Source organism: Lissotriton helveticus, chromosome 3_1 (assembly GCF_964261635.1).
Source record: "Lissotriton helveticus chromosome 3_1, aLisHel1.1, whole genome shotgun sequence".
In the NCBI taxonomy this organism is placed as follows: Eukaryota; Metazoa; Chordata; class Amphibia; order Caudata; family Salamandridae; genus Lissotriton; species Lissotriton helveticus.
In genome coordinates this window covers 1,543,685,494-1,543,709,118 of record NC_136061.1, presented here as the reverse complement: position 1 = coordinate 1,543,709,118, position 23,625 = coordinate 1,543,685,494, and the positions used below count along the sequence as shown (strand labels likewise).

The following is a 23,625-nucleotide window of genomic DNA, read 5'->3' as shown; positions in this document are numbered from 1 at the left end:
GCTGTACTTGTCCTGTACTGTTTTTTGACCTGACTGACCGTTATTTCCATTCTTGACCCTCTACAGGTGTCCTGGCCACCACACTCCAAGAAGTGTCAGTGTTGCCCATCCCAGCAAGCGTCTGCAGCCAGGAGTACCCTGGGCAGATCACGGACCGCATGATATGTGCCGGGCGCTTAGCAGGGGGCGCTGACACCTGCCAGGTATGTTATTCAGAGCTGTGCAGGTCATGCCATGAGCCACTCTGTACATAGGTTTGTATAGGTCCTATCAGGACATGGGTAGAGTCCAACCAGTACCAAGGAAGAACTAAGTTATACCCTAGGGGGTGGAGTCAAAAGTGTACTAGGGTGGGGTTTATTTATCCAACCAAGGAATGGGGTTAGACATGTACCAGGGCAGCACCTTGCAATAATTCTCTCATCAGGCGTGATAACATAAGCGCCGAGACATGACCATGAAATATTTCATTAGAGAGGATGGAGTGGGACATGTAATAGAACAGGGCTGAGGCATCCAATCAGGAGAAGGGATCAGGTGTGTACCAGAAAGGGTGCAATCCTGTTATTATATGCCAATAATAAATAGGGGTGGGGAGGCCAGATCTTATATACTTCTGTCCAATAATGTATTCAGTAGATTGGCTAGGCAGGTATCAGAGAATGTTGTAAAATAATTCAATTCAGGGGACACGTTTGGACGTGATCCAGGGTAGGGCCACACACTAATTATTTCAGGAGGTAGGTGTGGATTCTTAACAGGACACAGCAATGCCATGATCCACGCAGATACCATGGGGGTCAGGTCAACACACGGCCGTGCCATGCTCCACACAGATGGATGGAGCACCAGAGCAGTGTAAGGCCTTGCTAACATCCACAAGGACATGAAAAGACCTGGGGCAGTACAGGGAGCTGAAAGGACTGAGGCAATGCCCATGCAGACAGAAGGAGCCCAAGAGCAAAGACTGGGTCCGCCTTCCTCCTCACAGAACCGCGCATATGTGCAGAGCCGTCATTAGAGCAGAAGGAGCCCTGGAGGAGCAGTACTGTGTGCGACATTTTACACTGTTGTAGCCTTTATACTGCACATACTGAACATTTATTTGGGAAGTGGTACACCACAGTCATGCAAATAGCCAACTACTCACCTAGGTCCCACCCTACTTTCTAACTGAAAAGGGACCAACTGTAACACAATTTTAAGGAAGTTGACCCACAATTTTAAGGAAGTTGAGGAAGGTTACACACCTCCCTTTCAGGATTTTAATTTCAGAATGTAGAATTTTAAAGGAAGTCCAAACACAAGTTTCTTGTTCTTTTTCTCTTTATTCACTGTGCATCCCTAGCTCTTATCAACCGTCCTATCTTCTTTCCTTCATCTCACTCCTTCCCCTAAATTCCAAATGATGTAACCCCTACATAGCTGATATTCCATCCTTTATAACTCTACATCATCTCCCCCTTATAACTAATAATTAAATAACAAAGTATTGTTAAAACTTAGATTCTACATTTGATCACCATGACTGGAAAAATTGTCAACCACATAACATTTTAACTGAAAAGGTAAATATGTGTAATGAAAAATGATGTGAGAAAGTGCCATCTTTCTTGCCTTGGTATGCCCCCACTTTTTTCTGAACTGCTGATGTACTTTGAGTGTGCCCTGGGTCCCTGCCAACCAGGTACCCAGGGCATGTGTTCCTTCCCTACAAAGAAAAGCTATGCTGAAACAAAACACCCAATTGGCATCTCTGGCCACCTGTCAGCCCCTAGTAAATGGCATGGTGACCAGAAAAGACCTCTGAGTGCTGCAGCACTTATTGTGCCACCCCCAGGGACCCTGTACCCTGGCACCCACACACTGCCTTTGCAGGCTGAGTGCCTAAGTACAGAACTAAAGCAAGAGTCGACATGGCACACATCCCTGTGTGCCATGCCCACAGAACCCACTGCCCTGGCATACTTCAGTCTCCCCTCTAGCTGGGTGCCCTATGCCAGAGGTGAGGGCACCGGGGCATGAGCCCTGTGCCCCTACAGTACCCAGGGCCATTCCTGTGCACTGTAAGTGCAGTGATGCCATTTAAGAGTATATGGTGCTGGGAGGTCGTCATTACGAACTCCACAGCACCATAATGGCTACTTTGAAGACTGACAAGTTTGGTACAAAACTTCTCAGCACATTAAACCCACACTGATGCCAGTGTGGGATTTAATCTAAAATGCATGAGAGGGCATCTTAGAGATGCCCTCCAAAACCCGAACCTCCAATCCACGTCTGGGCTGAGTGGCTGCAGAGGCTGCCACACAGCAGACATGATGCTGGACCTCTGGGTGGAGAGCCCCCCGCTCTCCTGGGCCCTGCAACAATGCACATCCTGGGCGAGGTGATATGTCTCCTCCCCCAGGATGGACAGGGGGAAGCTTCAAAGGCATACCGCCTCTGAGAGCTTCTCGAGACCATTTGCTGTACCCAGCAACCAGCCCACCACCAGGTCTACCCCCACCCTGGCGGGAAGACCGGCGGGAAAAACTATGTCAGGAAGGGGGGTGTGCCAACCCGTGCCAACTCCACCCCTCAGGTGGAGGAGGCGAGGTGAAGCGCGACGCCGGACCCTGGCCATCTTGTAGATGGGGAGTCCTGCCCAATCCCAGCTAGGCTCCTGCCCCCCTCCCACAGAAGAGGAGCAGGCTAGGGGGTGTACTCACCCCAGGACAGGGACCCATTGGTCCCTACCCTTGCCCTACCTGTAATGCCCCTATATTTAATATTTAGGGGCTCCCTGAACCTTCCTTCCTTAGATCCCGATATCCAAAAGAAGAAAGAAGATCAAGAAGACCCGCCGTGCAGCTGCTAACAGGACAATAACAACTGACTTGGCCCCAGCCCTACCGGCCTGTTGATCCTGCAACCTGCTCCCGCCTAAACCCGGCGACCTCCGCGGACAGCAACCTTGGGACACCCAGAGGACCTGCCTGCCTTGACCCTCTCGACAAGTGGGACTCCCATCAGCAGAGGCTCTGCTGCAACAACCCACCTGGTGCCCACCTGGAAGCTCCGGACCAGCCCACTCTGCACCAGCCAACCCGAACCAAGACCACGAGGACGTCCCCCCGGCGACTGGGACCCGAAGTCCAGTGCCCAAAGACCCTCCTCGACGAACCAGACGACGCCTGCAGACACAGAACCAGGGGCCACCCCAACCGCGACCAGCCGAGGGTAAGCTTTTCCGACACCCAAAGACACCCCTGCACCCGGAGCCCTACAGCCCCCTATGCCTCCCTTTGGGGTACCTACCTGTGCTCCAACATCCCAACTTACCTCTCGAAGTGCTGGTTGCCCCTGTAGAGTCACTGTCCCCGAGTCTCCAGCCTTTTTTCCTTTTTCAAGATCCTCATTGGATAACATTGAACGCCCGACGGCTCAAAAGCACCCTCACCCAGGCGCCCGAGTGCCGCTGGCTGTGACCTCTTTGCCCTATCCTACTTCCCCCCCTTGCCCAGAGCAAGTGACCAGGAGCCCAGCTCCCAGAGCCGCGTGGCCTGCTAGCCAGCAGCCACCAACCGAAGGCCCCCTTTCCTTCACTGGATAACATTGGGCCTACCTACCTCTGCACCCGGCCGCCCCTGTGCCGCTGGGACAGAACTAACTGTACTCACCTGACCCTGGGGGACCCCTGAGTCTATGCCCAGAACCCTAAATTCACCAACCAAGTACTCACCTGGAAACCGGTAATTCACTTACCTTCCATTGGATAACATTGACCCATTTTTGACACGAAAATTTTCCTAGTGTGAAGTTTTGAAAACTGAAAATATTCCTATAAAATCAGCCAAAGTCCGAATTCGAAAATACTCACCTGCGATCAGGAGAGAAGCCAGTACTGTACCTTTCAGCCCAGTACTGAACCGCAAAAGTAATTCCTAGCGGGGTTACTAGTAACCTGTATTTTCTTCATAGGAACTCATTGTCTGCTTTTCTATGAAATTTCTTCTGTCTACTTTTGAAAACTGCAAATATTCTTTAAAAATCGTACGACATACTGAAACGCAATTACCTACCTGTTTTGAGTTAAGCCCCGAACGCTGGCCCTAGGAGACTAGTGCTGGGTTACAAAAGTAACTCGATCGTACTTTACCTGTAACCTGAATTTCCTCCCATTGAATAACATTGTGAGAATCACCTCGAAAAGTTTCTAAGTGTGAACTTTTAAAACCGCTTTATATTCAGGAAAAATCATCACTGTAACTAAAACGTTTTTGCTAATCTGGTTTTGGCTTAGACCCCAGGACTGAATCCAAGATCTAGTCCTGGAACTACCAAAGTAATCCTTAAAGTAATCAACTGTACTTTCCTATGAAAACCCATTGAGCTCAAAGCTAGATTGTGTTTCATAACTGTATTGCTATTAGCTAACCTGTGATTATTGTGTGTACAAACGTATTGCTCCTCTGCAAAGTATTTACCTGAGAGTACTCGTATCTCAAAGTATATTTTTATAACTGTTGGTTCTAAAAATAAAACCACTATATCTAAGGATATAATAACAATTGGCCTGGAGTTCAGTTCTTGAGTGTGAAACCTTTTGCTGACTGAGTGTGTACAACAAATGCTTTGCACTGTCCTCTGGTACTGCCTTACTGCTCGACCAAGCTACCACTTTGGAGAGTAAGGTCAGTTCTAGCTTTAACCTCTGTTAAACCTTTGGGGTTTGTGGACTCTATACACACTGTACTGCCTTATTGTCCAGTATATATAGAGCCACCTTCTCACATTGGTGGATCAGCGGTGGGATACAAACTTGCATTTGTTGGACTACTTGGTTACCATCTGATCACACAACAGAACTCATAAATTGCCTTTAGAATTCTGAAGTTGGTCTTTTCCAAAAATACAAAAAATCTGATGGGGCCTTACTTAAGTCCCATTAGAATTTTGTGAAAATAAGTCACTATAAGCTAGGGTAGAGGGTTAGAACTATCAGGTTAGAATGTCTCAACAGAACCCAGCTGTTGGGTAGAGGAGTTGGCCTAACGGCTAGGGCACTCGACCTCGGACCTGGGGATCTGGGTTCAAGTCTCGGTAACGACGCCAAAACCTCCTGTGATTCTGGGCAAATCACTTAATTTCCCCGTGCCTAAAATGAAAGTAACTGGAAACGTAAAATGTAACGTAACTGGAAAAATATGTAAAGCGCTCTGATACCTGATTCGGTTCGGGTCTAGTTCGCGCTATATAAAACTCTGCAAAAAAATAATAATAATATAAACATGGTGGAGGAACTCGACCTCACACCCTACTTGCACCTGGACTTCAAGGAATTGAGGTCCCTATGCAGAGTAAAGAAAATAACTGTAGGTCTGAATCCAACCAAACAAAAGCTCCAAGAGCTCCTGGCTGAGTATGCAAAAGACCACCCCACTGAGCAGGATGACACCCAGCTAGAGGAAGAAGGAGTGGATGAGGGGAGGACACTGTTAATCCCCCCCATCATTCCTAGGGAGCAGGGGGTCCCTGTACGCCTGACTCCAAGAATCAACCTCTGGGAGCCTAGGGACCACACAGGTAGACTAGTCCCCAGGGAACACATTGGGGAAAGCCCCAGTGAAGAGGACAGCTTCCTGGCAAAGCTGGCTAAGAGGTTAGACCTAGAGACCAGGCTCCTGGCTCTAGAAAAAGAAAGAAAAGAGATGGGCCTAGCCCCCATCTCTGGTGGCAGCAATACCCATGACAAGGGTAGAGAGCAATCTTATGACCCTAAGGGATTGTCCCTAAATTTGAGGAAGGTGATGATATCACCAAGTGGTTTATAGCCTTTGAGAGGGCTTGTGATATCAGACAGCTAAAGAAACCTCTCTGGGGGGCACTCCTGTGGGAACTGTTCTCTGGTAACTGCAGAGACAGACTTCTGACCCTCTCTGGGCCAGATGCAGGGTCCTATGATCTCATGAAGAAGACTCTGAGGGATTTGGACTCACCACTGAGGAGTACAGAATTAGGTTCAGGGGGGCTCACAAAACCCAGACCCAATCCTGGATAGATTTTGTAGACTACTCCGTAAAGACACTGGATGGTTGGTTAACTGGACACACTGCATGACTTTACTGGACTGTATAATTTGTTTATGAAGGAAAACATTTTAAGTAATTGCACAAATGAAAAGTTACATCAGCATTTGGTAGACCTAGGTCTAATTTCTCCCCAAGAATTGGGAAAGAAGGCAGACCACTGGGTCAAGACTAGGGTGACAAGGACAGCCACTGGGGGGACCAAAAGAAGGTGGTCACAAAGCCCCCCCCAGGGGAAAGGTGGCGAGAATCCCCTAGATAAAAAGTCTGAGTTTTCCAAAGGGCCCCAAAAACCTGTTCAGGTGGGTGGGTCCCAATCTACTCCCTATGTGCCTCAGCCCTATTGGGAAAGAAACTTTGATCCTAACAAGGCCTATTGTAACAACTGTAAGAAGTTGGGACATTTAACTGTACACAAGAACTGCCCATACAACAAAGCTCCTAAGGCACCCATTCCAGCTACTCCAGGGACAGTAAATCTACAGATGGGATCAGAGGAGTGCCCAGAGCAAATCTGGGAATACACTCCGGCTTGTCTAGTATTCTTGGGGAACATGGAGGTTGCCAGTGTGGCTGGGTGGCCAATCAACTGTAACAAATATATGCAATACCTCTTCATCAATGGAACTAGAGTAGAAGCCCTGAGGGATACAGGTGCCAGCATCACTATGGTAAAGGAAAAGCTGGTTTCCCCAGAGCAATGCATGACTGGGAAAACCTACCCAGTCACCAATGCTGACAGCATTACCACCCAACGCCCCCTAGCTATGGTAACATTAGGATGGGGGAGGTTACTGGCCTAAAACTGGTAGTGGTATCACCACAATTGCCAGCTGACTGTCTGCTTGGGAATGACCTGGAGACCTCAGCCTGGGCTGAAGTTGAGCAAGTAACCCATGCAGCCATGCTGGGTATCCCTAGATTGGTGTGTGTCCAAACCAGAGCACAGAGCAAAAGGAAGGGTGAACAAGTGGGGTTGGAGCCTGAAAGTATGGCCCAACCAACCAAGAGAAAAAGCAAGGAGACTGGGGAACCAGCTTCTACACAGCCAGCCTCTCAGGACCCCTCTCCTCAGGGAGAGGACTTAGAAACCCTAGAGGGAACTGAGCCTATGGAGCTTAAGCCTTACCAGGCTTGACTCCTGGGCCCAGGGGGACCCACTAGGGAGGAGCTGTGCCGGGGCCAGCGAGACTGTCCCACTCTTGAAAGCCTGAGGCAGCAAGCAGCTGCAGAAGCAAAGGGAGATGTCAGTGGTACCCACAGAGCTTATTGGGAAGAGGAATTACTGTATGCTGAGGCAAGAAACCCCAATCCTGGAGCTACCAGGAGAGTGGTAGTGCCACAGATGTACAGCGAGTTCCTCCTAACTTTGGCTCATGACATCCCCCTAGCTGGACACCTGGGGCAAACCAAAACTTGGGAAAGGTTGGTTATCCACTTTTACTGGCCCCAGATGAACCAAAAAGTGAAGGAGTTTGTGAGCTCCTGTGCTACCTGTCAGGCCAGAGGCAAGACCGGTGGCAAGCCAAAGGCCCCCCTGATACCACTTCCAGTGGCGGGGTACCCTTTGAAAGGGTAGGTGTGGACATTGTGGGTCCACTGGAACCTCCCACAGCCTCAGGGAACAAATTCATTCTAGTAGTAGTGGATCATGCTACTAGGTATCCCGAGGCAATTCCCCTTAGGGTGACAACAGCTCCTGCAGTAGCCAAAGCCCTCCTAGGTGTCTTCACCAGGGTAGGGTTTCCTGAGGAGGTGGTTTCAGACAGAGGTACCAACTTCATGTCTGCTTACCTGAAACACATGTGGAAGGAGTGTGGGGTGCAGTACAAGTTCAATACCCCATACCACCCACAAACCAATGGTCTTGTAGAAAGGTTCAACAAGACATTGAAAGGTATGATCACGGGGCTCCCTGAAAAACTCAAAAGGAGATGGGCTGTCCTGTTGCCATGCCTGCTTTTCGCTTATAGGGAAGTGCCACAGAAGGGAGTGGGGTTTTCACCCTTTGAACTTCTGTTTGGTCATCCTGTAAGGGGACCACTCTGTCTGGTAAAGGACCACTCTGTCTGGGAGAGGCCTCTACAAGAACTCAAACAGGACATTGTGGACTATGTGCTTGGCCTAAGGTCCATAATGGCTGAGTACATGGATAAGGCATCCAAAAATCTTGAGGCCAGCCAGGAGCTGCAGAAGCACTGGTATGACCAAAAGGCTGCCATGGTTGAATTTCAACCTGGGCAACAGGTGTGGTTATTGGGGCCAGTGGCACCAAGAGCACTCCAAGACAGATGGAGTGGCTCTTACCCTATCCTGGAGAAAAAGAGTGAGGTCACTTACTTAGTGGACCTGGGCACCAGCAGGACACCCAAAAGGGTTATCCTTGTGAACCGCCTCAAGCTCTACCATGACAGGGCTGACCTCACCATGCTGATGGTGACTGATGAGGAACAGGAGGCAGAGAGTGAACCTCTCCCTGATCTCCTCTCTACCAGCCCAAAAGATGGGTCAGTGGATGGAGTAGTCTTTTCAGACACCCTCACCCCCCAACAGCAGGCTGACTGCAGGCAAATCTTGCAGCAGTTTGCTAGCATCTTTTCCTTGACCCCTGGTCTGACCAGCTGGTGTACCTAAGATGTGGACACTGGTGACAGTAACCCTGTCAAAAACAAAATCTATCGACAATCAGACCAAGTCAAGGAAAGCATCAAAGCTGAAGTCAGCAAGATGCTGGAGCTAGGGGTGATTGAACCCTCTGAGAGCCCCTGGGCCAGCCCAGTGGTTCTAGTCCCCAAAGCTCATCAACAGGGTGGAATGAGAGAGATGAGGTTCTGTGTGGACTATAGGGGCTCAACTCTGTCACCAAGACAGATGCTCACCCCATTCCAAGAGCAGATGAGTTGATAGACAAACTAGGGGCAGCCAAATTTCTAAGGACCTTTGACTTGACTGCAGGGTACTGGCAAATTGGCATGGCCCCAGGAGCCAAAGAGAAAACCGCATTCTCCACCCCTGATGGGCACTATCAGTTTACTGTGATGCCTTTTGGGTTAAAGAATGCCCCTGCCACCTTCTAGAGGTTGGTGAACCAAGTCCTGACTGGGTTGGAATCCTTCAGTGCAGTCTATCTTGATGATATTGCTGTCTTTAGCTCCACCTGGCAGGATCACCTGATCCACCCTGGGAAGGTTCTGCAAGCCCTGCAATCTGCAGGACTGACTATCAAGGCATCCAAATGCCAGATAGGGCAGGGCACTGTGGTGTACTTGGGCCACCTTGTTGGTGGAGGCCAGGTCCAACCCTTACAGGCCAAGATCCAGAGCATCCTGGACTGGGCAGCTCCAACCACCCAGACCCAAGTCAGGGCAATCTTTGGCTTGACTGGATACTACAGGACGTTTGTGAAGGGATATGGGTCCATTGTCACCCCCCCCCCCCTCACAGAACTCGCATCCAATAAAATGCCCAAGAAAGTGAACTGGACTGTTAGCTGCCAAAAGGCTTTTGACACCCTGAAAGAAGCAATGTGCTCAGCACCCATTCTAAAAGCACCAGACTACTCCAAGCAGTTCATAGTGCAGACTGATGCCTCAGAGCTGGGGATAGGAGCAGTCCTCTCCCAGATCAATGAGGAAGGCCAAGACCAACCTGTTGCTTTTATAAGCAGGAGGCTACTCCCCAGAGAGCAGGGTTGGAGTGCCATTGAGAGGGAGGCCTTTGCTGTGGTTTGGTCCCTGAAGAAGTTGAGGTCGTACCTGTTTGGGACTCACTTCCTGGTTCAAACTGACCACAGACCTCTCAGATGGCTAATGCAGATGAAAGGGGAAAATCACAAACTACTGAGATGGTCCATCTCCCTAGAGGGTATGGACTTTGAAGTGGAACACCGACCAGGAATGCAGATGGACTTTCCAGGTTCTTCCACTTAGACAATGAAGACTCCCCAGGGCAAGGTTAGTCTCCTCACCTTTTGTTTGGGGGGGGGGGGGGGGTGAGAAAGTGCCATCTTTATTGCCTTGGTATGCCCCCACTTTTTTCTGAACTGCTGATGTACTTTGACTGAGTGTGCCCTGGGTCCCTGCCAACCAGGTACCCAGGGCCTGTGTTCCTTCCCTAAAAAGAAAAGCTATGCTGAAACAAAACACCCAATTGGCATCTCTGGCCACCTGTCAGCCCCTAGTAAATGGTACCATAGGTACCCAGGGCATGGTGACCAAAGAAGACCTCTGAGGGCTGCAGCACTTATTGTGCCACCCTCAGGGACCCTGCACCCTGGCACCCACACACTGCCTTTGCAGGCTGAGTGCCTAAGTACAGAACTAAAGCAAGAGTCGACATGGGGACATCCCTTTGTGCCATGCCCACAGAATCCACTGCCCTGGCATACTTCAGTCACCCCTCTAGCTCGGTGCCCTATGCCAGAGATGAGGGCACCGGGGCATGAGCCCTGTGCCCCTACAGTACCCAGGGCCATTCCTGGGCACTGTAAGTGCACTGATGCCATTTAAGAGTATATGGTGCTGGGAGGTCGTCATTACGAACTCCACAGCACCATAATGGCTACTTTGAAGACTGACAAGTTTGGTACCAAACTTCTCAGCACATTAAACCCGCACTGATGACTGTGTGGGTTTTAATGTAAAATGCACGAGAGGGCATCTTAGAGATGCCCTCCAAAACCCGAACCTACAATCCACATCTGGGCTGAGTAGCTGCAGAGGCTGCCACACAGCAGACATGTTGCTGGACCCCTGGATGGAGAGCCCCCCGCTCTCCTGGGCCTGCAGCAATGCACATCCTGGGCGAGGTGATATGTCTCCTCCCTCAGGATGGATAGGGGGAAGCTTTAAAGGCATACCGCCTCTGAGAACTTCTCCAGACCATTTGCTTCACCCAGCAACCAGCCCCCCACCAGGCCTACCCCCACCCTGGCGGGAAGACTGTCGTGAATAACTATGTCAGGAAGGGGGGTGCCAACCTGTGCCAACTCCACCCCTAAGGTGGAGGAGGCGAGGTGAAGCACGACTCCGGACCCCGGCCATCTTGTAGATGGGGAGTCCTGCCCAATCCCAGCTAGGCTCCTGCCCCCCTCCCACAGAAGAGGAGCAGGCTAGGGGGTGTACTCACCCAAGGACAGGGACCCATTGGTCCCTGCCCTTGCCCTACCTGTAACGCCCCTAAATTCAGTATTTAGGGGCTCCCTGAACCTTCCTTTCTTAGATCCCGATATCCAAAAGAAGAAAGAAGATCGAGAAGAAGACCCGCCATACAGCTGCTAACAACAGGACATCAACAACTGACTTGGCCCCAGCCCTACCAGCCTGTTGATCCTGGAACCTGCTCCTGCCTAATCCCGGCGACCTCCGCGGACAGCAACTTTGGGACACCCAGAGGACCTGCCTGCCTTGACCCTCTCGACGATTGGGACTCCCATCAGCAGAGACTCTGCTGCAACAACCCACCTGGTGCCCACCAGGAAGCTCCGGACCAGCCCACTCTGCACCAGCCGAGCCCGGGCCGGGCCAACCCGAACCAAGACCACGAGAACGTCCCCCCGGCGACTGGGACCCGAAGTCCAGTGCCCAAAGACCCTCCTCTATGAACCAGCCGACGCCTGCAGACTCATAACCAGGGGGCACCCCAACCGCGACCAGCCGAGTATAAGCTTTTCCGACACCCAAAGATACACCTGCACCCGGTACCCTACAGCCCTCTGTGCCTCCCTTTGGGGTACCTACCTTTGCTCCAACAACCCAACTTACCTCTCGAAGTGCTGGTCGCCCCTGGAGAGTCACCGTCCCAGAGTCTGCAGCCTTTGTTCCTTTTTCAAGATCCTCCTTGGATAACATTGAGCGCCCTGATGGCTCAAAAGCACCCTGCACCCATCCGCCCGAGTGCCGCTGGCTGTGACCTCTTTGCCCTATCCTACTCCCCCCCCCCCCCCCTTGCCCAGAGCAAGTAACCAGGAGCCCAGCTCCCAGAGCCGCGGGGCCTGCTAGCCAGCAGCCACCAACCGACTGCCCCCTTTCCCTCATTGGATAACATTGGGCCTACCTACCTGTGCACCCGGCCGCCCCTACGCCGCTGGGACTGAACTAACTGCACTCACCTGACCCTAAGGGACCCCTGAGTCTATGCCCAGAACCCTAACTTCATCAACCAAGTACTCACCTGGAAAACGGTAATTCACTTACCTGCCATTGGATAACATTGACCCATTTTTTGAAAATTTTCTAAGTGTGGAGTTTTGAAAACTGAAATTATTCCTATAAAATCAGCCAAAGACCAAATTCGAAAATACTCGCCTATGATCAGGAGAGAAGCCAGTACTGTACCTTTCAGCCCAGTACTGAACCGCAAAAGTAATCCCTAGTGAGGTTACTAGTACTCTGTATTTTCTTCATAGGAACCCATTGTCTGCTTTTCTATGAAATTTCTTCTAAGTGTCTACTTTTGAAAACTGCAAATATTCTTTAAAAATCGTACGACATACTGGAACGCAATTACCTACCTGTTTTGAGTTAAGCCCCCAGTGCTGGCCCTAGGAGACTAGTGCTGGGTTACAAAAGTAACGCGATCGTACTTTACCTGTAACCTAAATTTCCTCCCATTGAAAAATATTGTGAGAATCACCTCGAAACGTTTCTAAGTCTGAACTTTTAAAACCGCTTTATATTCAGGAAAAATCATCACTCTAACTAAAACGTTTTTGCTAATCTGGTTTAAGTTTAGACACCAGGACTGAATCCAAGATCTAGTCATGGAACTACCAAAGTAATCCATAAAGTAATCAACTCTACTTTCCTGTGAAAACCCATTGAGCTCAATGCTAGAGTGTTTCAGAACTGTATTGCTATTAGCTAACCTGTGATTATTGTGTGTACAAACTTATTGCTCCTCTGCAAAGTATTTACCTGAGACTACTCGTATCTCAAAGTATATTTTTATAACTGTTGGTTCTAAAAATAAAACGACTATATCTAAGGATATAATAACAATTGGCCTGGAGTTCAGTTCTTGAATGTGTGAAACCTTTTGCTGACTGAGTGTGTACAACAAATGCTTTACACTGTCCTCTGGTACTGCCTTACTGCTCGACCAAGCTACCACTTTGGAGAGTAAGGTCAGTTCTGACTTTAACCTCTGTTAAACCTTTGGGGTTTGTGGACTCTATACACACTGTACTGCCTTATTGTCCAGTATATATAGAGCCACCTTCTCACAAATGACAAAAGCATGCAACATACTACTTATAACTAATTGAACTGGTTGCACACCTGCACCCACACCAGCCCTTTGAGGTCCTTCACTGAGGTCTGTTGATTTTACACACAGTTTCAAAACTCCACATAGTTCCATCACTTAAAACCACCACCTTACTCTTCACTTCTTTGACTTTACGAGGATCAGAGTATTTACTCTCACCCATCCAAACAATTCCTCCTTTCCTTACAACCACCCAACCACCCTTCTTCATCCACAGACTCTTCACATTCTGTTTCATGTTATAATACTCCTTCACCATGTCTTGAAGACCACTGACCTTATCTGTAATTTCACCATGGTCAATCCACACATCTTTTGTTCTAGTCAACCAGACGGGACACCCTTTCCTTCCTGGCTCGCTCCCTTTCAGAGACACAAATGGGGACACACCGATCACAGAATGGGGAGTCGTTCTATGTGCCCACACCATTTTCCTTCTATGGAAGCCAATTAGCTAATGAGAGCTGTTTGTTTCCCATAACCAATCGATTAACCCTCTCCACCAATCCATTAGCTTGTGGTCTGAACATAACCACCTTCTCATGAATGATTCCATCCTGGAAAGGTAGTTAGGCATCTATCTGGAAACAAACCGGACTCCTTTATAAGAGACTACAGTCTTAGAAATCCCTTCCTACATTAAAGTTTTCTCCAGAAATTCAGTGAAGTTGACAGTATTCACTTGCTCTAAGGTTTCCACAACAAACCACTTGGTGTGATAATCAACAATTATCAAAATATACTTACTTCTGAGACCGAAACTATTGACTGGCCCTATAAAATTTATAACTCATCTTTTCTACCTTCTCATGGGAAAATGTATGCGCTCCAGAGGAGGTTGTCTCACAAATTTAGTTTTGTCACTATTTGCATACTTATGACACAATGTCACCACTTTCTCAATATCTCCATCCATTCCAGGCCACCAGAACGACTGTTGCATCCTCTTAGTCATATTTCTTCCTGGATGCCCCTCATGTGCAGTGGCAATTATATGGTTCCAAATGTCAGTAGGAGGAACAATTGTGATTCTTCCCATTATTCTTCCCTCATTCAGACTCAACTCATTTCTTACCTTGTAAAATTGATTCAAGTCCCTGTTCATCATACCCTCCTCACTCCATCCCCGTACAACTTTATTCTCAACCTCCTTCATGAAAGAATCCGCTTTCCTTGCCTCGACCCATGCAACACCACCTAATGCCATCTCTTTTTCCATTGCCACTAAACTCCTCACACTTCTCCTCCACTTCTTCACTCACAGGCAGTGCAGACAAACAGTCCACTATAACATTCCTACAACCCCTTACATATTCAACTTCAAAATTGTAACCAAGCACAGATAACATCCACCTCGAAATACATGGTATAACATCACCGTCTAATGTTCTTCCTCCTATAAGAAAGTAAGTTGAAGGTTTAAGATCTGTGTTTACACTAAAAGGCATTCAGCACACCTAAAATCAGAAGTGCTTGATTCCCTTACAACAGGCCAGGGTGTTTCTCTCAATTACAGAATATGAAGATTCTGCACCTCTCAACCTCCTAAATGCAAAGCAAATCATGCGCTCTTCACCATTCATGACTTGCATCAATACTGCACCCAATCCTACACCGCTGGCATCGGTTAAATGCACGTTTCCCCAGATATGTCAAGATGCCTTAACAATGGCGCATGGGCTATTTTTTTTTTATCTCACCAAACACATCATTCCAAACTAACAGTTTTTTTTCATGATTGATCTTAACGGTTCTACAATTTCTGCAAAGTTTTTGACATACTCGGAGCAGTATTCTGCCAGTCCAAGAAATGACCTCAGTTCATCTTTGTTAGATGGCTCTGGTGTTTTTTCGACTGTCTTCACTATGCTTTTGTTTGGCCTAATTCCTTTGGCACTTATTTCATGTCCTAAGTATGTTACCTTCTTCCTTTTCAATTCACATTTTTCTTTCTTTATTGTCAAGCCGTGTCTTCCCAACCTTTCCATCACCACACCAAAAAAAATGTCATGTTCTTTCTCATCCTTCCCTGTTATGAGTGTGTCATCTTGACAACACAAGACTTGCTCCATATCACCAAATGTATTCTTCAATGCCCTTCCAAGACAGCGAACGCTGGTGCTAGTACGAACGGCATTCTCCTATATTGAAATGCTCCCAGAGGTGTTACAAAATATGTCAAATGCCTTGATTCTTCTTGTAGGTTTACTTGGTGGTATGCAGCTGACATAGCCCAGACACTAAACATGGATCTACCCCCTATAACTGCAATCATTGCTGAAATATTGGGAAGTGGGTGCCTGTCTACCCATATGTTCTTGTTTAAGTCTCGTAAATCAATGCAAAGGTGAATCTTTCGCCTTCGTTCGGTGCTACCACCACGTGAGTGAACCATTCAGGTGCTTCAATTGGTTCAATTATTTCTTGCTCTAATAACTTTTCCTGCTCCCTGCTTAGTGACTTCATCATCATATTAAGGACATTCCTCACCTTATGCACAACTGATTTGGCCCCTTTCTTCAGTATTATATTGTGAGGAAATCCCTTCACTAGCGCTAACTCCTTAGTGAACACCTTGGGATACCTTGACATTATGTAATTCTCATAGTTACTTATAGCTTCAACAGTTGCCACTGGTTTAATTTCCTATAACTGGCTCCTTAGCATTAGGATTCATGATGATATTCAGATCTCTTTTATGACGTCAGCCTAATAAGTCTGACCCAAAATTGGTCACATAAACTCACCCATGAACACCCTCTGACTTTAATTTGGTAGTCATCCATCTAATTTCCAAAATTTCCATTCTTTTGCCTGCATATCCAACAACTTTGATGTCAGACTTTTGCAACAACGCTTTTCCATCGTATCATATTTCTTCATATGTTTTCTTGGATAGTAGGGTAGAAAGGCTTCCTGAGTCCACAAGCACTTTCAACTGCTTATTATCGATGGTGACCAGATTTTCAACCTCTTATTATCAAAGGTGACCAGATGCAACGGTTTTTCTAGTCTGTCAACACTTTCCATTTTCACCCTCTATTCCACTTGCCCTGATACCTTTCCATATTCTTCATTTATGGTTAAGACTATATCTTGAAAAATTTCACATATATTATCGATGTCCTGGTTGATATATCTTGTACTTTCCTCCCTCGTACATTTGTTCTACACAACTTAGCAAGGTGTCCTCTTCTTCCATAATTTCTGCAAATCATGTTTCTAGCAGGACACCTCGTGATATAAGATATATGTCCCAGTGCCCCACAACGGAAACACTTTATTTCTCTGGTAGCATTATGGTTTCATTTTACACCTTCTGTAAAGGTGTCAGTTCAGTTTTCGGACACCGCTATTCTTGTCTACTGCTTTTTCATGCATTTTCACTTTCAGTTTACTATCCTTTACTACTTCACTAACCACATTCTTTTGGCTGTGATCACCACCCTCCAGCTCTTTTATCCACAACACTGTGTGTTAGGTACTCTTGGCTATCTGTATAGTTTCCTCTTAGGTGTTTTCTTTCATTGAAAGCTTTTCCTTCACACTTTTTCTGTTAGTGCACCTCACTATTTGATCTCTGATCAGTGAGTCTGTCGATTGCTCAAAACAACGGGATATTGCTAATCCCCTCAAGGCAGCCACATAGGATGCAATATCCTCATTGCTTCTCTGTGCTGTGGAGAAAAACTTGTGTTGTTCAAGAACTACATTAGTGTTAGGTGTGAACTTTAATTCCAACATCTGTAGTGACATTTCATGCCCATTGCATGGTTGCCCATCAACCATTCCAAAGGATAATTCCGGAAGGTCTTTATATAGTCTCCGAACTCCAACAGCCAAGTAATGCAATATTATCGCCTGTCTCCTTACTGGTCCATACTTATCTCCACCACTAGCTAAAAGATATGTTAAAAACTGTTTTTTCCACTGCTTCCAGAGTACCTCCAGTTCACCAGGAGTGGGTAAGAATGGCGGAGGTGATGCCATACCCTGATCCACCATGACCTGCAAGAATAGTTTAAAAAAAATATCCAAAATAATAATCTAACATAAAAATTGAATTAAAATCGAATACATAGAACAAAAAAAAATCCAAAATATCAATCTAACATAAAAACACTGTAGTTCATCTTAATGCTTACTGTTCCTTTAAATTATTCCTGCTTAGGGTCACTCCTCTAATCGCATAAGAGAAAGTTGTCTTCAGTCAGTATCCGACAATGGGCATTCCTCAGATGCCCAAAGAAGTTGCTCATGAAGAACATGCATATAATTATTTCCCAGGTAACCTTTGCTTTCATGTTACTTCAAATTGCCCAGAAGCACTACGCAGAATGGAGGTTTGGCTCTGAAGACAGCCCCAGTCTTCACTTAGTCACTCCACAGTTTAATACATTAATGGGCCAGTTGAAGTCAGCCGCATTCAGTCGCGGATCCTTATAGCACGACACCCCAGCTGTTTAAAAGCTTGCACGGCTCAACGAGACTCACGCTGGGAAAGGCTCAAGCCTTGAGAGCGGCCTAAGCAGACACATGCTGAGAAGGCTTGCGCTTCAGCAGCTGCAGCGTTCTGTTGTGTCGCGAACCAGTTTCATGCAGCGGCTCATGCCAAACAGCCGTTGTACGTGCACAGATTGCACAGCTTATTTTGTTAAATTAACGCATCGTTCACACCTTCAGCTTTAACATTGCCTCAAAGTTAATTGAATAGCTATTCACACAGTGCTGAACACGTATTCTTATGAGACGTTTTTCTGTTTTTATTATTTTTTTTCTACTCCTTCTGATGACTCCGGGGTGAGGATGCATCGATGTTTGTCCCCTGGACAGACAGCCACTTGTAAAGAAAGTCCAAAGACAAGTTTCTTCTTTTTTTTCTCTTTATTCACTTTGCATCCCCAGCTCCTATCAACCATCCTATCTTCTTTATTTCATCTCACTCCTTCTCCTACATTCAAAATTATGCCACCCTTACATAGCTGTGCTACTCCATGCCACTGGAGTCAAGCTACCCTGGCTGATGACGGCTGAAAGCCCGAAACTGGTCCTATGATGCTTGTTTCCAGTCCAGGGAGGACCTGACCTGGCAGTTCGGGCTGGACTGTTCCCATTGGGCACAGGGTAAAGACTGATTTGCATATGGCTCGGTCCAAACTGGAATGGCATGGTGAGCAAAACAACGATGGATTTAGGCCCAGATCTCTGTACTGGGCTGAATGTATGACATTTTTTTCATTCTGTCCATCAGTTGTTCTTTTTGCATTTGTCACCCTTATATGACTGCCATTCCACCCTTCATAACTCTACAAGAATCTTCCTCGGTCCCAAACAGAGTTCAGGTTTAGGAAGTAGCTCCTTCCTTTTTTACATCGACAGGAAGTTTAACTCACCGGAGTTCAGTTTCAAGATGTTGCACCTTCCTGTCTGTCACCTGAGTTGTGCTTCTGTAAATGGCTCTTTTTTCTGTCATTAACAAGGAGCCCCGCGCCGACTCGAAGACAGCTTACGAAAGCCTTCCTTGCTGTCATTCACAGGAAGCCTTGTCCATCTGAAAACAGTTTACGAAAGAAGCTCCTTACTTCCTTTCACTCACAGTAAGCCCCTTAGACCCGAAGACAGTTCACAAAACTAGATCCTTCTTTGAGTGACTCAGATGAGCACCTGCCAACATGAAGACATGTAAAGAACATAGGTCCTTCCCCGATGACCCTCACAGGGGGCCGTGATCACCTGAGGAAGGTTTATGAAGGTGCATCATTCTTTGGTAGACAGGAAGACGTTTAAACAAGTGATAGTATCCATAAGTGGCACGTGTTTTATGATGTCAATAGGAGTGATGCAGCATGTTCACTGATCTTATTAGTGCTGATGCAGTGTCATTCGTGGTGTCATGAGGAGTAAGGCAGTATTTTTTGTGTGATAAGAGCAGCGAGGCACTGTATTTTGGAAAGTACTCAGGAGTGGAGCATCATCAGTAATGAGACACTGTTTATTTATTTATTTATTTATTTATTTATTTATAGAGCGCTAACAATCATCCCGAAGGATATCACGGCGCTAGGTAGCGGGAATTCGTTGTACAGTTATTGGCGGGAGTAACTGTGTTTTATGAAGTCATTAGAGGGGAGACCGGTCGTTCTCTGATGAACTCATTGGTGACAGTGAGGTTTGTGATGAGACTATGAGTGTGGCACAGTTTCCTGTGATGTCTTCTGTGGCGAGCCAGAGTGTGTGTGTGTGTGTGTGTGTGTGTGTGTGTGTGCATGTGCGTTTGCGTGGTTGTCTGCAGAGAAAGTTTGCAAGTTGTGCGCATGGTTGAGCTTCTATGTGCAGTTGTGTATTGGTGGATATGGGCTGTGTGTGAGTGTGCAGGTCAGTAAATGGGTTCCTGGTGGAGAAATATTATTATCTTTCAACTGAATCTGTGATTTTCTAAGCACCTGAGACAGTTTTCCTTAAGTATCATCAGTGCTTTGGTGAAGTAGCAGAGTGGACTGGTGATGTGGTTAACACCCATTTTGTGGGAGGCTCAAAGGGGGGGGGAGGGGAAGTGTTGTTGTTCACCTTAATGTATTCACTTTTTTCAATTTTCTCAATGCAGGGAGATAGTGGTGGCCCTTTGGTGTACTACAGCAGCAAACAAAAATGGGAGCAGGTGGGCATTGTGTCCTTTGGAGAAGGATGTGGCCGGAAAGATAAAGTTGGTGTTTACATGGACGTGGCAGACTTCTTGAATTGGATACACGGAGTAATGCGGGTGAGTACTCCCCACTTAGGTTTCCTCACACTGTGATTGTCCAGCTTTCCTTCCTGGTGCAAAAAAGCACTACTAATGTGTAGGGCAAAACAAAGTCAGGCCAGAGCTGTGCCTCTAGATTAAAGCATTGCCCCCAAACACAGTCTTTGGCACTAGAATAAATCACTGGCCCTAAACGTTCAACTTGCCCGTAAACCAAAGCATTATCTCTGGCCTGATATTTTAGCCCTAAAGTGGTGCCTTACCCAGACATAGACATTGCTTTAGCAGTAGTAAAGGTCGGGCAATGCTGTCTGCTTTTGAAACCTCACCTAGCAATTGGAAATAAACATTTCAGTCCCATAGTTCTACTCACTTAGGACAGAAGGCTCCTTAGGAAGACTTACTGTGTATTTCTAAGAATTGTTGATAATTTATTACTAAAACTTTTAGAGACATCTCCCAGGTACCAGAGGAGGCCCAATTGGTTTGCTCAGCTTTATGGTCCAGCCATGAATCACTTAACCATCTCCGATTCGCCTGTGTAGTCTTTCTTGAGGAATTAGCCCTTGTTTACATTCACTGACCTTTCACGAAGAAGCACTGCCATAGGTGCATGAGTGGGTCATGCATTCCTCTGTTTGCTTCTTCATTGCTTGGGCCCACCTGAAAAGTTAAATTGTATAGAGACCATAAGTGATCTGTAAAGCCCTCCTCCCGTGCGAAACATCTAGGCCTGTGGTGTGTGCCGTGATGCTACTCTAGTTTAGTTTCTCCTTCAGCGCTAAACATCTAGACCTGTAGTGTGTGCCGTGACGCTACTCTAGGTGATCTTTTGACTGGGTAGGAGTGTCCTGCACAATTCAGATACTCTGTCCATCACCACCCCCCTTTTTGAATCGTTTTGGCCACCACAAGTGTGGAAGGGTATGCTCAGATGTGAGTCCCTTGCTCACTGCACCATCAGGATTCAAGCAAGCCGGGCCGAAGACGGCTGTAATGCCAGAAACCGGTCCCCGGAAGCTTGTTTCCTTTCCAGTAAAGAATTGGCTTGGTAGTTTGGTCTGCCCTGTTCCCATGATGCACTGGGCCAGGGTCAGACTAATTTGCATGTAGCCAGGTTCTGAACTGGGATGGTGCAGTGAGCTAAAAAACGGTGATGGATCCAGCCCTGATCTTTTGACTGGGTAGGAGTGTCCTGCTTAATTCAGATACTCTGTCCATCACCACCCCCCTTTTTGAATCGTTTTGGCCACCACAAGTGTGGAAGGGTATGCTCAGATGTGAGTCCCTTGCTCACTGCACCATCAGGATTCAAGCCGGGCCGAAGACGGCTGTAATGCCAGAAACTGGTCGCCGGAAGCTTGTTTCCTTTCCAGTAAAGAATTGGCTTGGTAGTTTGGTCTGCCCTGTTCCCATGATGCACTGGGCCAGGGTCAGACTAATTTGCAAGTAGCCAGGTTCTGAACTGGGATGGTGCAGTGAGCTAAAAAACGGTGATGGATCAAGCCCTGATCTTTTGACTGGGTCCTGCTTAATTCAGATACTCTGTCCATCACCACCCCCTTTTTGAATCGCTACTCTAGGTTAGGCGCTCCTTCATCGCTAAACATCTAGGCTTGTGGTGTGTGCTGTGATGCTACACTAGATTAGTCGATCCTACTGCGATAAACATCTAGGCCTGTGGTGTGTGCCATGATGCTACTCTAGTTTAGTTTCTCCTTCAGCGCTAAACATCTAGGCCTGTGGTGTGTGCTGTGATGCTACTCTAGGTTAGGCGCTCCTTTATCGCTAAACATCTACGCTTGTGGTGTGTGCTGTGATGCTACACTAGATTAGTCGATCCTACTGCGATAAACATCTAGGCCTGTGGTGCGTGCTGTGATGCTACTCTAGGTTAGTCACTCCTTCAGCGCTAAACATCTAGGCTTGTGGTGTGTGCCGTGATGCTACACTAGATTAGTCGATCCTTCTGCGATAAACATCTAGGCCTGTGCTGTGTGCCGTGGTGCTACTCTAGGTTAGTCGCTCCTTCATCGCAAAACATCTAGGCCTGTGGTGTGTGCCGTGATGCTACTCTAGTTTAGTTTCTCCTTCAGCGCTAAACATCTAGGCCTGTGGTGTGTGCCGTGATGCTACTCTAGGTTAGTCGCTCCTTCATCGCTAAACATCTAGGCCTGTGGTGCGTGCCGTGACGCTACTCTAGGTTAGGCGCTCCTTCAGCACTAAAGATCTAGGCCTGGGGTGCGTGCCGTGATGCTACTCTAGGTTAGTGTCCACCTGATAAATATTCAGCCGTACACATTTCCACAATGCTGACCAATTGCTATGTTTATTTCTATTTTCAGTTGTATTCATAAGAGCCCAGTGGGCAGGACATCACGACACTCTCCCTGTGGCCCGACATCTCTCTCCGGCAGCTGCACAGCATGGATTTAGTTCGATCTGAACCGTATCGAAGAAGCTGCCAGGAATGGATTGATGGAGTACTCAGTGGGAGTAGAAACTCCTGCAGGGAAGATATGCTGTCATTGGACTGTGAATGGTCTTCAGTTTCTTCAAGGCTTGCATTCGGTGGACTTGCATATGGACCCGCACCACTCCCATCTAGCTATCCAATTTAAACAGAGTATTATCTATATAACGTGCCACAGCAAGCAGTGGAGCGGGAGGGATTCGGACAACGAAAAAGCCATCTGCACTCCAAGTGTTTACCTCAAGCAGAATTGCACATCTAATTGTGTTCTGGGCCAGGGACCTTGTAAGGACGATGACAGAGAAGGGTGAATTAAACCTAAGCTTTTCTCTGTTTTCTACCCATCGTTAAATTCAACAATCCAAATTGAATGTACCATTGTGCCAAAATACCCAGTTCTTATGACTTCATCTGGCAAGGGTTATATTGTTAGGACCAGCCATAGGTTCGTGGCACCACCCTGTGTCTCTCTGCTATGAGGAGAGGTATACAATTTATATGAACTAAAAGATGGAGCCAGCTTGAGCCAAACAGACTGCTGTTCTGCCGCCATCTTGGTCACAGATCTCACACATCAGAGACTCCTCTTAGGTCTGGCTCAGTATAGTTTTATTTTTATGAAGAATGTAGTGTCTGCAGCACTTGTCTAATTCAAGACTGCGAATACGGTGAAACCAGGTGTTACCGCCTGGCCTGAATCTCATTGATTGCCCCTGTGGGTGCCATTTGTGATAAAAGTTTTTAAAAAAATGTTAATTTTTGTATGTAAGGTATTGTATAATTATGTAAATGTAATATTACATGTGTATATATAATTATGTGTCTATAAAGATCTATGTATATATATTAAAAAAACACAAACTGTGCAAACTGTTCCATCGCCTCTAGATTTATTTTTAGTTTGAACTGTGTAACACAATTCCTCACTTGGATGTGTAAAACCTCACTGAATACCATTCTCAGTCTTTCCAATTACAGCTCACCCGTATGGCAATAGTGACATTTTATTGTGCCTTAAGTTTACGACGAGTTGTGTTTTGTGTTAAACATGTGCTTCTCTGTGCTATTGAACA

General features: G+C 47.0%; 1 protein-coding gene across 1 annotated transcript in view; it reads left to right on the top strand.

Annotated features, from left to right (window-relative positions):
- The window catches only part of TMPRSS4 (transmembrane serine protease 4), an 86,739-nt gene extending 63,317 nt beyond the window's left edge, over positions 1-23,422 (top strand). The window contains exons 10-12 of the mRNA XM_078682264.1: positions 67-203; positions 19,942-20,097; positions 22,425-23,422. Coding sequence (XP_078538390.1) covers positions 67-203; positions 19,942-20,097; positions 22,425-22,436 — 305 coding nt within the window. The 3' untranslated portion in view covers positions 22,437-23,422. The remainder of the gene's footprint in view (positions 1-66; positions 204-19,941; positions 20,098-22,424) is intronic.
- Positions 23,423-23,625: the final 203 nt, after the last annotated feature.